A 15,695-nucleotide genomic window follows, 5' to 3' on the forward strand; every position below is an offset into this window, starting at 1 on the left:
ACTCTTCAGCAACAAAGGTGTAGGACTATACATTTCTTTTTGAAAAAGGTGAAAACACAAAAATGTGCACCATGCCAAAGGCTGCCCTTCTCGTTTCGGGCTGCTGCCCACCTTGCACTTCGAAGGGAAGTGCTGCAGGTTGGGGTACACCCAGCTGGGTGTTATATGCCCACTTGTGCCAGAGACATGGGCAACTACAGAAGTTGTCCTTGATCACTGCCAGGGTGCAAGTCCGGACACAGAAACTTCTCCATTCAAAGAAATCAGAATAGAGAAAGGCTGAAGCCTTCACTGCTGCCTCCTGTGCTGAGAGAACTTGCTCAGCAGTCTGATTTCAGCCCATCCTGCTCTGCCCTGGTCCACATACTGCAGTACAGCTACTGCAGACATGTGGGAGCAGTAAAAACACTTTTCCAGTTCTCTTCTTCTCCAGTGTGCTCTCACCAACCCTTTACAGAAGCAGCACTGTACAGAAGATTCCACAGACCCACAGTAGAACTGCCCCCAGCCTTCCCCATCGTGGAGTTAATCAGGCAGTGACAAAATTCACTATGCACAGAAACAACAAGAAAAAGAAAGCTCATGTATCCACCTTGTGTGTGCAGTCCATCCTCCCCTTGCCGAGCTCACCTGCCCCAGTGCTTTCCTTGTCCTCAGCATTCCATGCACAGCAAGCTGGGAGATGGGCAGCTCAGGCTTGGGGACCCAGGATTATTCACACAGCAAAGCAAGGAGTTGGACAGGAACACAAACAAGGCACGAGTCATTTCCAGACCAGCACTTTTTAAATCACACAAGTCAATGAGAATTTAACTTGGCTTACAGTAAATCTTCACATAATCAGAGAGTGGTTGAGGTCGGCAGGGACCTCTGGAGGTCACCTGGTCCAACCTCCTGCCCAAGCAGGGGCACCTAGAGCTGTTTCTTCAGGACCATGTCCAGGCAACTTTTGAGTATCTCCAAGGTGGGAGACTAGTGGACAGTGCTTGGTCACTCCCACAGCAAAAATATTTTGCTTGTTTCCTCAACGGCAAAAGGATCTTTGCACTTTCACCTTTGCCAGTGATCATCCCTTAAGAATAAGATGGGCCCTGTTCAGTGTATATAAATTCTTTTTCTAGCCTGGACCAGAGAACTTATTTCCTCTGTGACTTACCTTTTCATCTGTGCACCATTTATCACAATCCTCCAGAAGCCTCCAAAGGATCAGGGCAGCTGCCAGGCAGGGCTGCATAAATTCGTCAACTCCAGGCAAGCAGCAGTTTGCTGCATAGCAATTTCTCATTCCTGTACTCAACAGGGCTTCCAAGACTTCCCACCACCCCACCTCAGGGCTCTCACAGTGAAGAACCCAACTCGTGCCAGCTCAGTGTAAGGAAGCAGGAGGCTGCCCCAGCCTCTATCAGACTCCAGCTGCTGGAAGGTGCCATCCAAAGAAGCCAGATGAAATCTCTGTACAGCAAAGGGTGAGTAAGTTCACTGACCACACTTCACTATACGTTTCAGCAAAACTGCAAGACTATTGCACATGGCTGGTCTTTAGATCTTATTAGCAGAGAAAGGCTTGGACAAGTGGAATAATTCACATTTTTTACTGGATGAACCAGCAACAGGAGGAAGGGAACAACGTATGTGGATGAATTCAATTCTTCAGCTATTATGGAAAATGCAATGGAAATACTTCCCTCTCAGTGCCAAGTACCTGAACTGTTTGGGTTGGAAGGAACCCAAAAGGTCATCCAGTTCCAACCTCCCTGCCATGGGCAGGGACACCTTCCTCTAGACCAGGTTGCTCAAGAGCTTCATCCAACCTGGCTTTGAACACTTTACAAGGATGAGGCATCCACAACTTCTCTGGGCAACCTGTGCCAGTATCTCACTGCCCCCACAGTAAAGAATTTCTTCTAACAGTTATTCTAAACCTACTCTCAGTTTGAAGCCATTCCCCCTTGTCCCATCACTACATGCCCTTGTAAAAAGTCCCTTCCAAGTCTTGGAAGCTCCCACTGCAAATCATCCAGAGAACCTGCACTTGCCTTTAAGCCCTTCTGAAAAGCCTCACCCTGGAAGGCAGGACCTCGGTTATCCCAGGACTATCAAGCTGCATATATCCTCATCCATCTGCCTTAAAGTCTTAGCAGCTGGCACACCTCATGCCCCAGTCCAGCAGCTATTTCGGGCTTTAAACTAATTGCCAGTACCCACGCAGCCAGTGTTTTACAAAAAAATTGAGTAAATGTGGTCACTGAGGTTTGTGTCATTCCAGAACTTCCACCCTGTGATCCAGACCACATGACATTGTGTCCGTGATGCGACGCCACAGGCTCTGGTCATGCAACAAGTCATCCATCACCCCAGTGATCAGGCAGTGAAGGGTAACACCCCACAGACACAGACACACACTGCTCTGTGCTCCACACGTCATTCCTGCCTCCACAGTGGCTTTACCATCAGCCAAACGACCCTTCTTCCAGTGCTGCAGATTCTTGTGAAGAAAATGGCCCCAGCCCAGTCTGGATCCAAAATCAAGGCATGGACTGGTTTCCCTGAATGAGCACTCTGACGTTGTTGAACTCCAGCAATCCATCATGTATGACAACCATCCAGCTACTGAACCTGCACGTGGCACAGGGTATGAAAATGCATGTAACAGCAGTTTTCAGAAACTTTGGGAAATATCCTAAATGGAGACAAAAAGAGCAACTTTTTTTTTTTTTTCCAACAGGAAGCCAGTTAATCTCATGATAACCAAAGAAAATACCAAGTTTTACTGCATACACTGCTAAGTGAGAGGTTTAGACCATTTTCTATTTAATAGGAGGGAACAACTGCACAAAGAAAATAAAGAAACAAGATGCTGAACTTGCATCTCTTAGGACAGACCAGAATGCAACAGCTAACTCTGCCTGCAAAAACATTACAAGTTTCCCCTCCATTTTTCTCCTGCCAGAAATTAAGTTTTCAGATGGACACAAAAATGCATGAGAAACACTTCATTTAATTAGCTGTTCCCCAGACCAGCCTTGTTTGTTTTTACTGTTTTGGGGTTTGTTTTGCTTTTCAATACCAAGTAGCTCAACCGCACATTTTTTAAATATATAGTTGAAGTACTTTGTTTCCAGACTTGAGAGATCAAGGCTTGTTCAAGCCTCTAGTCCAAAAGCCAAGGAGCTGGTCAGGGAAAGCTGCACAGGGCTGTGCCAGATGCCAGGAGACCGCTCACCTCCACCAGTGCCACGCAGATGCAGAAGCAGAGAAACGCACGACAAACAGCCCACATCGGTTTGTTCAGGACGTGCAATTTATTTTAAATGACATTTTTTTTTGTTCTCTTAACAAGTCTACGCTTGTGACCTGGATAAATTCACTCCATCCTGACAGCGTTCCCAGCTACAAGTCCAGGTGAACAGTCCACAGCACGGGGTCCGCCGGCCCCTTCCTCGGGACACCCGCGCACCCTCCACTCAACAGGTACAGAGGAAAAACACAGAGCAGGTTTGTCTGACTGAAACCCCTTCCAAAAAAAAAAAAGCTGTCACTCGTCTCTCCTTCCCGTGAACGGGTACAAAGCAAAGCTCAGCTCCTTGGCCAGCCTGGAGTTCCAGTAGCAAAAAATGTTTGGGATCACTCGCAAACAACTTCCCAAGCAATAGTCAAACAATCCATTGGCTCCAAGGATCTCTCACGCCTCCTCTTAAGGTCAGCAGGTGAACATTTTTCACAAAGAAAAAAAATAAAATAAAATTTAAAAAAAAGAAAAAAGTTGATATGGAGTAATCAACGAAAAATTATAAACAGAACATTTAAGGTTTGCAGCTATTTTATTTACAAGTATACATTTAACACAAAGAAACACTGATATCCAAGCCTAGTTAATAGTAGTGTAACAATATGCATCATTTTGATGATTATTCTAACCAACAAACTACACTGAAAAATTAATGCCAGTAAAATTCTTGGTCATAATATTAAGAAATACAATATATAAATTGAAAATATGATTGCTTAAAATTTGAAAATGGAAGTGAAGCCATTTGCACAGGAGTCAGAGTTTAACATAATCTGAAGGGAAAGGCTCCAAACCAACTGTTTATCTTTCAGGTTAACAGAAGAAAAAAAAAAATTAAAAAAAAAAAAAAAGAAGCATAGTTTATCTTTAAAGATAATGGGCAGTTTTGCTTCTTCAGGTAGAATGTATTCCCAGTGTTTTCAGGTTCTGCAGTGGAATTACATTACTGAGCATGAAGACTTCCCTTGTGAAGCTGCCCCATCGATTTTTTCTGCCTCCAAAATTATCCTCTTAAAAACATCAACGGCAGTCTGCAAAGAGAGAGCGCACCATTAGGAGGGAAGAAGAAACTGCCTACTTACTGAAAAAATAATTAAAAATACGTTAGCAGTTTTACTGGCTGCATCAGCAGATAAATGCACGTCCAATGCTCAGTCCGAAAGCGAAGAGGGAAAATACAGTAATTTCCATTCCAAAGGAAAGTGTAAACCCCTGTTCCACAGCAATCCTCAACTGGTTTCTGTCACAGCAGGGAGGGCAGGTACACAGTGAGCCAGACTCACAACAGAGCTAATAACTGTAATTCACTTTATTTTGCATAGTGAGCTTGCACTGAATGACTGAGAGCACGGAAGATCTTGATGCTGTGCTGCTCCGGAGAATAAACCAATTCATTTCCTCTCAGTAATCTTTAAGATACTGAGTAACTACAGAAGGCAGCAGATTTTTCAGCTGTCAACACTGACTTTGCACAACCCAGAATGAGGGTTATTTTTAATATTCTTGATTTTCTCATCTTCCCTATAGGTAAGATCAGTATTAGACATGGTGCAGGAACATGAGGGGAAAACACAAATATTAAGCAATATCCTTTGATTAAGCCCTTCTGAGAGAAAGGGGGTTTATATTTTAAACAGCCTGCACTGTACAATTAGTGCTTCAGTGTTTGAATCTTCAACTTGGAAATGTTCTCATGATCATCTCAGATGTGCCATTTGATCTAACCTCCAGTCACCCATTTCAGGAATTCCAAGCATAGGAAAATATATTCATTATATAAAAGCAGTCGCAGTATGAAAGAGGATAAAAAGGGGGTTTTGTGGTTTTAATCAGCAGGCTGAAGAGCACCCGGTGATTTATGACTATGTATTCTGATCTAACACATGTTTTTCCACCTCCACAAGACATAATTCTCAACTGGATCACTTCCAAATTAATCCCATTGACTGAATCCCCACAACAAACTTAACAAGATTAGACTGAATGTTAAAGTTTCCCATATTTATACTGTTTGTGCACAGTATGATCTCTGGAACTGTTTAAAATATTTCACCAGCTGGAAATAGAGTATTCCTCCATATAATGCAGCTTCCTGCAATCCCAACAGGACCTGACAGAAGTGGCTCATTAGTTCAGTAATGATACATTTCCTGGGCAAATTAGACTCTAGAAGAACCGTGCACTGCAGTTGCTATCAAACTCGTTCCACTAATGAAGAGTTTCCCTTAATCAAAAGTTGGTGATGCACTGATTTACAAATATACTGCACCACTGTTTCCTTGGAGGCAAAATTTTCAATGGTTTCATTTCAGTGCACAAGTTCTTCATGCCCACGTTTCACAGCACCCATTAAAAAACCTCCACAACTTACTCTGTCAACCAAGAAGCTGCACACCCCCCTGTCAAAGACGTGCTGTTTGAAGCAGTAGGATGTAGGAGTTCATGGGGTTTGTTAATTCATTTCACAGAAAATACACATTCACTGGGAAGGTTTAGTCGCTGTCCCACAGTTAACGCTTCGGAATTTGTAATCCAGCTCAAATCTGCTGATGAATTTTAGACCGAGCCCTTAAACAACACAGGAAGCTGTGTTTTGTGACAAGGAATAAAGAACACAGCCAGACTTTATATGCATCTGCCTCCATATGTTCCAATCATGGAATGTAGGTCACACCTAGCCCACAGAAAGCCATCTGCCTTCCTTCTACCTTTCTCCCCCTGAGGAAACAAAATCCATGTCAGCCTGGGCAACACCTGCTGCCCAGGGAGCTCAGCACCATGCAGGAGACACCAGAGACTCAGCTGCTGCTGCAGATGTGCCCCTCGGTGGGAGCAGGACAGACAGCTCAGGATGTGGAATTCTCTGCACGAGCAGGGAGTCAGGAATGTGCTGCCAGGAGCCAGCAGGAAGGTGCAAGCACCCAAATCCAGCCCACAGCTGCCGGAGTCATCCTTTGGCAACTGTTTTATTATTTCAAAGAGGAAACTCTCAACTGCTCATACTACTGGTTTATCCTGGCACAGAACTGGGCAAAGGAATTTGAACAATACTTAGGCAAAGGAAGAGAGAGTTTTTCCTCCATCCTTTGCCAGTCTAAACACAGTCCAAACATGTCAGATCCTGGGATCCCAAACTACTCTGAAGCATTTACTGAGCACTGAATCTTCTGAGCTCAAAGATGAAGTTGCCCTTGAAAAATAAGCAACAACCAAGTAACTGGTTTTTAAGAGACCTCCATTTTGGTAAAAAGTACATTTTTTGCTACTTCCTTGCTGGATGAACATAACTTGGTTACTTGTTACTCCCTAAATTCTTCCAGTAAAAGTTGGCTCCCACCTTCAACTAGGTTTAAGACCAATTTGGATTCTGGCTGTATTTCAAACAGTTACTACGTTATTGTACTGGGATTAAGATGAAGCACTCTACCATGGCCTAGGTTAAACTAAGTAGGGAATTCCACAAGAAAGGCCTGAAGTTCCTGAAGTTATCCCAAGCAGTTCAGCATGTCTGGTAATAACGAAGCAGCTTGAGAAGACATTACAATAATAGCCCAGCAGTCATCTCAGAGGTCTTTTCCATGAAGTCTCAGAATTGCCTTCCCAAAGCCCAGGGACTTCCCCTGATGACTGATGTGCTGGTGATATGCAGGCTCCTCCCAAAGTCCTACCAGGTCACCCACGTCTGGAGGAGATGTATCTGACCTTGAGGACTGTGGCCAGCCACTGCCATTTATCATCACCACAGCTTTGATCTTTGCCTGTCTCACTTTCCATCTACTCCAAGTCACGTCATTTCTGGAATGTGTTATCTTTTGCTAACTCCTGGCAGAATAGGTATAGTTTGCTTAAGTTAATCTACAGAGCTATTTTAATTGCCCAACATTGCTAGGCCAAGCTCCTTGGACTCTCGTAGATGCTCCAAAAAGGATTTTTCTGGGTGGGGGGTGGAGCAGGAGGGCAAAGCAGGAAGGTAGAAGAGGGAGAAATGAGCCTTTGCCATCAGATCCTATTATAGGGAACACCTCTGGTTTCAGCAGTTCTTTGCAAAGGACAAACCACGCAGCTGACGGAGTGTGGTCTAACCCCTGTGGCAGAAAGACCTTCTCTCCTCACAGCTGTGAAGAACATCACAGATGTGATGTGCCAATCTCAGACCAGCACACCAGACACTGTCATTCCTCTGCTCCACATCCACCACACAGAGATGGCTCAGTTTCTGAGAGAATTAACAGATGTTCCCCCACTCAGGAAGCTTTGAACTCTGCTGAAGTTCTGAATTCCCAGTCCACTCCAGTTCATCCCTTTAAGCATCAAACTGGTGTTCTATTAAGCAAACAGAAGCTAAAGCACTGTTGGAAGGAGTATAGAATTAATATCAATAGTTAAGCTACACTTGCTGTACAAAGCCAGTACAGGTGATTATCTGGATAAACTTCAAAGCAAAAGTACCAACAGATTTCTTTTTCCAGTAATGTTGACTTATGCAAGGTGAACACTCAGTACCAGGAAAATGACAGCATAGGTTGTTATCAAGGTCAAAAAAAACCCTTTTCCCCCCAAACCAGAGACAGTTTCAGAGTAAGAGAAGATACTCTGTCTTGAGAGAGGTCTATAGATGAGCTGGTTTTACTCTGTCAAAATAAGATTTGGAGGAAAAAACCCGCTTGAGTTCAGAAGGGCTCCTGGTCCAACCCACAGGGAGGGATGTTACAATGCCTGACGTCACTTGTTCCCCCAGCACCTCACAGATCCAGACTCCACACTTGGCTCTCAACGCTCAGTCTTCCACCCCTTCAGAGGTGGAGGTCTGCGAGACAGACTAAGGCAGCTGTGCCAGTTTTGGGCTCCTTCCCACTTTCTTCCGTACATCCCAACCCTCCGAAGGAAATATGTCAGGGAGGCTGAAGGATGGTCACATGCTGTGAGCACCCATCTCAGAAGTGACATATGATCTCCCAAACTTCAAGTTGGACAAATTTTCCAAGTGTATTATGTAAGAGGCGTGAAGGAGGAACTGTGTTCGAGCACCTGCCTCTGACAACCTGCTGCTAAATCCAGAGGGACACAACTTACAGTGACCTGCAATTGCTGTTCTGGAGGATCCTGCTGAAAGGAAGACCTTTGCCAGCAAGAATACACACAACTTCTGATTTTATTTTTTTTTTTTGGTGGGATTTGTACAGGCCTGCCCAGGATTTTGAGTATAAGACATGCAATTGCCATTCTGATTTCCCTGAAGGCTACCAATTTTGCTATATAAATTCCAGCTGGCAGCTTAACTTAATACAGACAGTCTGAGACTAAGGAACAGTCACAAATACATGGCAGTCAATGGGGCTTTGTCAGTGCAGCAAGTTAACACACAAGAGATGCCAAGCATCCTAGAAAGCTTGCAGCTTCTTTGCATAAATAAAGCCAACCTTTTTTATTCTTGGTTCAAGAACAATAAAAACTCCAGAAAAGTTACCAGTAAGATATTCTGCTGCATATGAATCGCTGTGCTGTTACACACTGTGAACATATGCCAAAAGAAAAAGAGCACTGGCAACAGCTTTGCCTAATCCAGAAGTATTAAGTCATTTAAAAATAAAGAAGTGGAAAAAAAAGATCAGATGTTTTTAATGGGTTTATTCTTTACACTGTCAATTTAATTTCCTTTGGTATGCATTTGAAGCTCTCCAGCATACAGAGAAGGTATTGAGAAATTTCATGCTTTCATCATGCCCAGTTCTGACAAGGTTCATACAAGTCAGAAGTACTGGTAAACTAACTCCAAGTGTTCCATATCTGGTGACAAAAAACAATCCAAGATTTTCTTCCAGGGAAAATCCAACTTTACTCAAGTAAAGTTGTAGAATTGTTGACAATAAATACTGGACAAAAGCTTTTGTTTTGATTTTGGGGATAGGGGACAGGGAAAGAAAGAAAGGCTGCTGAAACAGGTCCTGTCATAGCTACATGACTGCCCTTCTGATTGTGCTCGTGTTATCAAGGAGGACAAGGATGTGATATGCTACCTTAAATGTGAGACCTTATCATGTGTCTATATTTTCAAAACTCAAAAGCCTTGATGCTCTTGAGAGCTATAAGAAAAAAATAAAATAAAAAAAAAGAAGGGAAAAAACCTACACCTCCTCCCCAGCCTGCAGCAGTTATCCATCACTTCACATCTGAACTAGGAGGCTCCTGTAGCTTAAGATATGTCAAATCAATGACAAAATATTATTACCAGCCACAGGAACAAATTCAGATGCCATAACGTATTTAGGAGGCATTTTTAAAAAAGTTATTTAGAGCAACCAAGAATAAGATGTTATTTACCATGTAATTAAACACTTTCTTTCTGTGATAGGAGACCAGCAAGTGTAAATGTGTGTGGGTTAAAATGCTTCAGGTTGTGCAGCTTCACTCCAGCTGTGTCACAGTGGTGCTGAGCTTCTGCTGTGTTCTGACACTTTTCTGTGTGCCCCCACCCCATGGACACACAGAATGATTATTCCCCACAACAGAGAGACTGAGCACCTTAATACACAAGGTTCATCCCCTCATACCAACTCACTGCTGTATAATCAGTGACCTCTTATTTAAGGTAACAGACCCTGTCCCACCCACCACGTGGATCTGGTTTTGTTTTTTTTTTTTGTCACTAAGTGTTCTGCTATGTTCAGAGAAGCTTAACTTTCAGTTCTTCACTTCCTCCTCCCATTGACAGTTGCATGGAAAAAACACATAAACCTGAATGCAGGCAGCCATTCTGTTTCCATCTACACAAAATATCTGTAGAGTACATGCAAATACTTTAGCTTCCTTTATTAAGTGAAACTATGAGTCATCCATTACACTGCTGTTTGAATGAAGTGACTCTTAAATCCATTACCTGATTTTCTTTAGCAGAAGATTCCAAGAAAGCTGCATTCCAGGATTCTGCTAAAGCTTTCCCTTCTTCATAGCTGATCACCCTGACCAAAGAAAGAAAAGTATGTTCTTTATAGCTTGAAGAAAAATTGGAATCTGATATGTCAAGAAATACCTCCAAGTACCAAAGTACATTAAGTGCATTGTAACAGGAATGTCTTGTGAAGTCTGATCTAAAGCATTTGCTTTTGGCTGCTGTCAAATGCACTACTGGGCCAGGTATAAAACTCCTCTACGACCCAGAAGAGCAGTTGTCCCAAAGTACTGCTTTATTTTCATGATCTGTAGCATCATTTGGTATTGTACAGTTGTGACAAACACACTTCTGTTACTTATTTTGGAAAAAAAACACAAACAAACCCAGAGTGTTAAATGACTGTCCCTGGAACCTTACAGCAAAAATCAACATTACAACAGAAGTTCATGGCTCACAGTTCACATTCTGGACACAGTTCCCTTGCCCAGTACCTTATTTTAACCTACAATTTGATTTTAGTTATGGAAAGCCAAGAACAAAGCCAGCGCGCTGCAGCCACAGGAATGTGGGCTGCTGCCTTGCATTTCCCACATTCTGGAGTTCACATACCGTTCCATATGCAGGTCTTTTTTATTTCCAACCAGCATAATGGGTATTCTGTGAAAGAAAGTTCAGAACTTCAGAACAGTTACAGTATACTGAACAAAGCACTAGCAACATGCCTGCAATGAAATGAGATGAAAGTGTCACTACTTACTGGACTTTTCCCACCATATCCAATAACTTGCCATGGATAACTTTTATCACTTCAAAACTGCAAAATAAAGGGATGAAGTCACACATGCACTCTGATGTTTATCCTCAATACCCAATACACAAGCAATTACATGCATATGTAGGTTGCTGTGTTTAAAACTTACTCTATGTACAATGGCAGAACTACAAAGATGCCCCAAAGTCTCACCCACTTGTGTTACAACAGCAAACTGGTCCCAGCAGCAGCAGAGACCAGCCTGTGCCTACCCTTAAAGCCTCCCCAGCTATGGCATTTACAGAAATAAATAACATTACCCAGGACTGATGCATCTAACACAGAATCACCCCAAGTCCCTCCCACCTCTCATCTGGTTTATATCTGCAGCGAGAAATTCAACTGCTGCAGTCCAACAACCCTGGATGAGTATGTCACATTAAAGCAATTGGAAAGAAAAAGTAATTAGTTAACCAGGCTCCATCTCAAAAGAATACATTGTTTTTAAAGAACACTTAGTTCATACATAATTTTAAAGTTTTACTTATGTGAAAGCCAAAATAAGCCTAAAATTTTAATTTTCTATGGAAAGTGAGTAAACTGATCTGCAGGATGGCATTGAAACAGTGATTATTCGAATACTTGTTGTCTGTTGCCCTACCATGTAGGTGAAGATTGGATATAGGAGGTAAAGAAGCAGTACTGTGAAATACCAAGAAGGCAAAAACCTCACTAACAAAATCCACTGCATTTGACGTTTAGTACTTTTGGGAACAAGCTATAAACGGGGCTGAAGAGCAGATGTTGTGCTCCTCTAGTTACATTACGGAATGAATGCTGGTACACAAAGTGCACAACTCAGATTTGTTTTAAGGGAGGCACAGGCTCACAGATGAGACACACAACAAAAAAAAAGGGACTGAAACTTTTCCAGTTTCCAAGGTTGTTAGCTACAGGCAGTGTCTTGACTTGCACTGCATTTCAATTAGAGTTGAAACTCTTAAAAATAGAGCAGCACTCAAACACACTTCCATCTCAGAGCAATCAAAGACCTGGTGCCTAAAAACACTACTCAAAGCATTGAAACCTCTCACTTCTGGAACAATAAATGCTACCACGTTTAGGATGGATTTTCTGTCAAGTAGGTAAATTTGTCTGACTGCAGCAATAATTTTTGAGACTAAGTAGAACACAATGCTTCTCCATGTTCAGCTAATAGTTTCAGTATATCCTATCAAGAAAATGAGTTCTTTGTAAACAAAAGCCTGACTCAGTCTGGCACAACTTACTACTGGTAACTCAAGCTGGATACTACAGATTACAGGAAAACGTGAAATCAATGAAAGGACTTCAAGGACACAAAGAGTTTATGCTGAAAACTATTAGTGAAATTCTGGTCTTGAGAACTTGTCTTGGACACTCCTAATTATTTAAAAAAAAAAAATTAAATGGAGCTTGGCTGTGACAGAGTTGAGAGGCAATGCTACACACAGAACTAGGTGACCCTGCAAACTGAAAGAAGAATGAAAATGCTACAAAAAAATCTGCTGCAGACCATAAAACTGTTTTTCATCTGAAGAAAGAGGAAGGATCTTAGCACAGTAGCCACAGGATAACTGTGGCACAGTACAATCTCTGTTTCCTCTCCCCTATTAGGTGTGTTGTTTCCAGCTCAGCCAGAAATACATCACAGCACAGCCCTGGTGAGTCCCCACCTGAGGTCCCAGTGCACAGTGCTGCCAGGTGTTCTTGTCCAACCTGGGCTCCCCATTTTCCAATTCTGGGTATCTATCTGTTTGTCTAGGAGTTCACAAGCTTCCTTGTCCAGCAAAAATACTACAAATAAACAACTGATCTTTGTTAACTGACCGAGGTGGAAGTCACACGAGAAGTGCTATTTAAACTCAAATACAGTTCTGACACAGAAACAAGTTGCCAAGAACTGCCAGGAATTAAATTGGCTTGACCAATTAGTGTTCTAGAAAGCTTTTCAAATAATTAAGGTCAGAAGGAGCAGTGACACACTAAGACAGATGCTGACCAATCCAAAAAGAACATCATCACATTAAGCTGTGAAACTGTGAGAGATCTGGAGACTGACTATAAGAGGTCCTTTCTAGTTCTGTCAAGCAAATGGGCTACAGGAAACAGCAAAATGTGTGAAATGCAAAAAAAAAAAAAAAAAAAAAAATACTAGCTGGCAGATAAATGTGTTACACAAAATCATGGAACTTAGCAAGATACAAAATTGGAATTTAATTAAGCTGAACTAGAGCAAAAGCCTCCCAGTAACCTTGCTGCTGAGAGCCTGGGAATATGAAAAATGTAGGGCATTAGCTCTTATTCAAGTCCTATTTAAACTTCCACTGGAGGCTGGCAGGGAAGATGGTAATTTTAAAAGAGCATTTCTATTAAGTTTGCTGTCAAAGCTCTCACCCCAGCTGGATCAATACTCAGATCAATACACACACTTGGACAGAAGTCAAGACAGATGGTGACTGATCTGACTGCCTGGGCAAGTCACTGATACTATCAGAGTATTGTGGAAGATCTTCCCTACTGCCTAAAAAATGTCTTGATACAGAACACAAGGAATTGAACAAGATGGGATCATTGGTACTTTGAAAATTTAAAGGAAGAAAAAAACCCCAAAACCCAAACAATCTTGGAATAAATTGATCAAGACTAAATACTGATGGTAAGAGTTTCTACCTGCAGTCTTAAACTATTCTGTCCTGTTTATATTTTCACCATAACCTGGTTTCTGTTTTAGCCAACTGAATGCTACCACAGACATCATGAGGCAACAACTGAGTGACTAAGAACGTGTCCTTTAGCTGCCAACCAAGGAACAGCACAAGTTGCAGAATCCTCCAAGTGATTTTTTCAAAGCCACTATTGGCCTCACAGTACCACTTACCAGTGAACATTTCTGTACTCATTTTCTGAGTGTTCTCAAGGCAGAGAACACTAACTCCTATTTCACAGACGTTACTCAGCATCAACACTGAATCCCTCATTAAAAAACCCAGATCCAATGGAACTAGGTAGTTTAGTGTCTCTAGACACACAAAAACCCAACATCCATTGGATTTCCTCCAGATCACGTGTTTGACCTTCTCTACTTCAGAACTGAAGATGAAAACCAAGAACGAAGGACTGTGAAATCTGTTCAACATTAAAGATCTTGGAAGCAACAGAAGTTCATAATCAGACCATATCCTTTCTTTGAGAAGGGCAGAAGAGCCAATAGGCAAGTTGTATTACAATGGTCTGCTAAAGAGCACTTGAAATGACCAGTTTTGTCTGATTTAGAGGAAAAGACATGGAAAGCTTCAGCACTCACAAAGATCTGATCAACTTTCTTCAAGTATAAGAGAAGCACCTACTTCTCTTGCACCTGATGACAGTGAAAAGTCTAAGATCTTATTCATTTAACTAAAAAAAAATTAAGAAAACAGGATTAATTCAGCTGTTGCAAAAGAAGATACTGTACAATATTAGAAAATTAACATCTCCTCAAGAATAACTAGTACTTAAACAAGCAAGATGACCACAGGAAGGGAGAAAATAGCAGAAGATGACAAAATAATACAAAGGCCCAGATGAGTCTTGCAAGTAAATGACTCCAGCTACAATGGACTGTGCCCTCACGTCAGAATGGACAGCTAATAGCATGGAAAAACCAGATCCTCTGGCTGCAGCATGTCAAGAGTGAGTCTGCAGTCCAAGAGTCATACATTGCTGTCTATAAGAAAATTTCTGATGGTTAACTGGAACAATCCAAGACAAGAAGTCAAAGAAATCTCAGTACTGTAAAAAGCTACAAGGCTGAGCAATTATCTAGCAACTAATTGGGTACTTCACATGAAGGTACAGTGCCCTTTAGGTTCAGGTTTACATCTGCCTTTGTATCTAATGCAAGAGCAACGAACTCTGTAGTTATTCCTGAAATCATTCTTTGTACTTTTACTTACACCTCAAAATAATCTAGTTCAGCACTGTCTCATTTCTTACATGGCACCTTGCATATTAGTCTGCAAAGTGCCTGTGACATTTGGATCTGAGTGGACATTTCTGAAAAAGCTTTAATTTTAATTTCTATTGTACTTCTAAGGGAAAGAGATATTAACTGAATTATTCACAGATAAAGAAAACATAGCAGAGGTAGGAGCTAAACCCAGAAAACACCTAAACCAGAAGAACACAACAGATTTTATTACCTTTTTATTGACGTGACTGAATAAACAAGAATGTAGCCATTGATGTCTATGGAGTACGTCTGAGGAAATATGGAGTATTCATCCTGTAGAAGGAATATTGCATTTAAAATTAAGGTTGCCACAGTTCAGAACTTGATGCTATCAGATCACCATCAGATAAGATGGTCATATTTCTAAGACATGAGGTGCATTCTATATGGGTAGTACTTTCAGATTTTTTTTCAACACAATGTCAGATGTGGAATCTTTACCAAATTAAGAGAAAGCTAAAGTCAGTCTGTATACTGTACAATTTAATCTACAGCTTTTCTGGTTTATTCCCTCTAAGACTATGGATGAGCTGAAGCTATTCCCAATCCTCTTATCCTGCTTAATTATCAGTTTCTATTAGTACAAAACATCTACTCTGTCCCACCACTAATTAGTAACTACGCCTCTTATCTTGCTGGTGATACATTTCAAAATCGTAATTTCACCAGCTGACAACAGGATCTAGCAGTTTGTAATTTCAAGTGACACTGATCACATCTAAATTACCTA

General features: G+C 41.7%; 1 protein-coding gene across 2 annotated transcripts in view; it reads right to left on the bottom strand.

Moving 5' to 3' along the window:
- Positions 1–3,279: 3,279 nt before the first annotated feature.
- Positions 3,280–15,695, bottom strand: part of RHEB (Ras homolog enriched in brain) — a 39,823-nt gene continuing 27,407 nt past the window's right edge. Inside the window, exons 4-8 of one of the 2 annotated variants that reach the window (XM_017826531.1) lie at positions 15,156–15,238; positions 10,939–10,995; positions 10,791–10,838; positions 10,167–10,248; positions 3,280–4,320 (exon numbers count right to left, since the gene is read on the bottom strand). In XM_017826531.1, coding sequence (XP_017682020.1) covers positions 4,228–4,320; positions 10,167–10,248; positions 10,791–10,838; positions 10,939–10,995; positions 15,156–15,238 — 363 coding nt within the window. In that variant the 3' untranslated portion in view covers positions 3,280–4,227. The remainder of the gene's footprint in view (positions 4,321–10,166; positions 10,249–10,790; positions 10,839–10,938; positions 10,996–15,155; positions 15,239–15,695) is intronic. The other variant, XM_017826532.1, reaches the window with a different exon arrangement.

This window comes from Lepidothrix coronata, unplaced genomic scaffold (assembly GCF_001604755.1).
Source record: "Lepidothrix coronata isolate B3197 unplaced genomic scaffold, Lepidothrix_coronata-1.0 Scaffold128, whole genome shotgun sequence".
Lineage (NCBI taxonomy): Eukaryota > Metazoa > Chordata > Aves > Passeriformes > Pipridae > Lepidothrix > Lepidothrix coronata.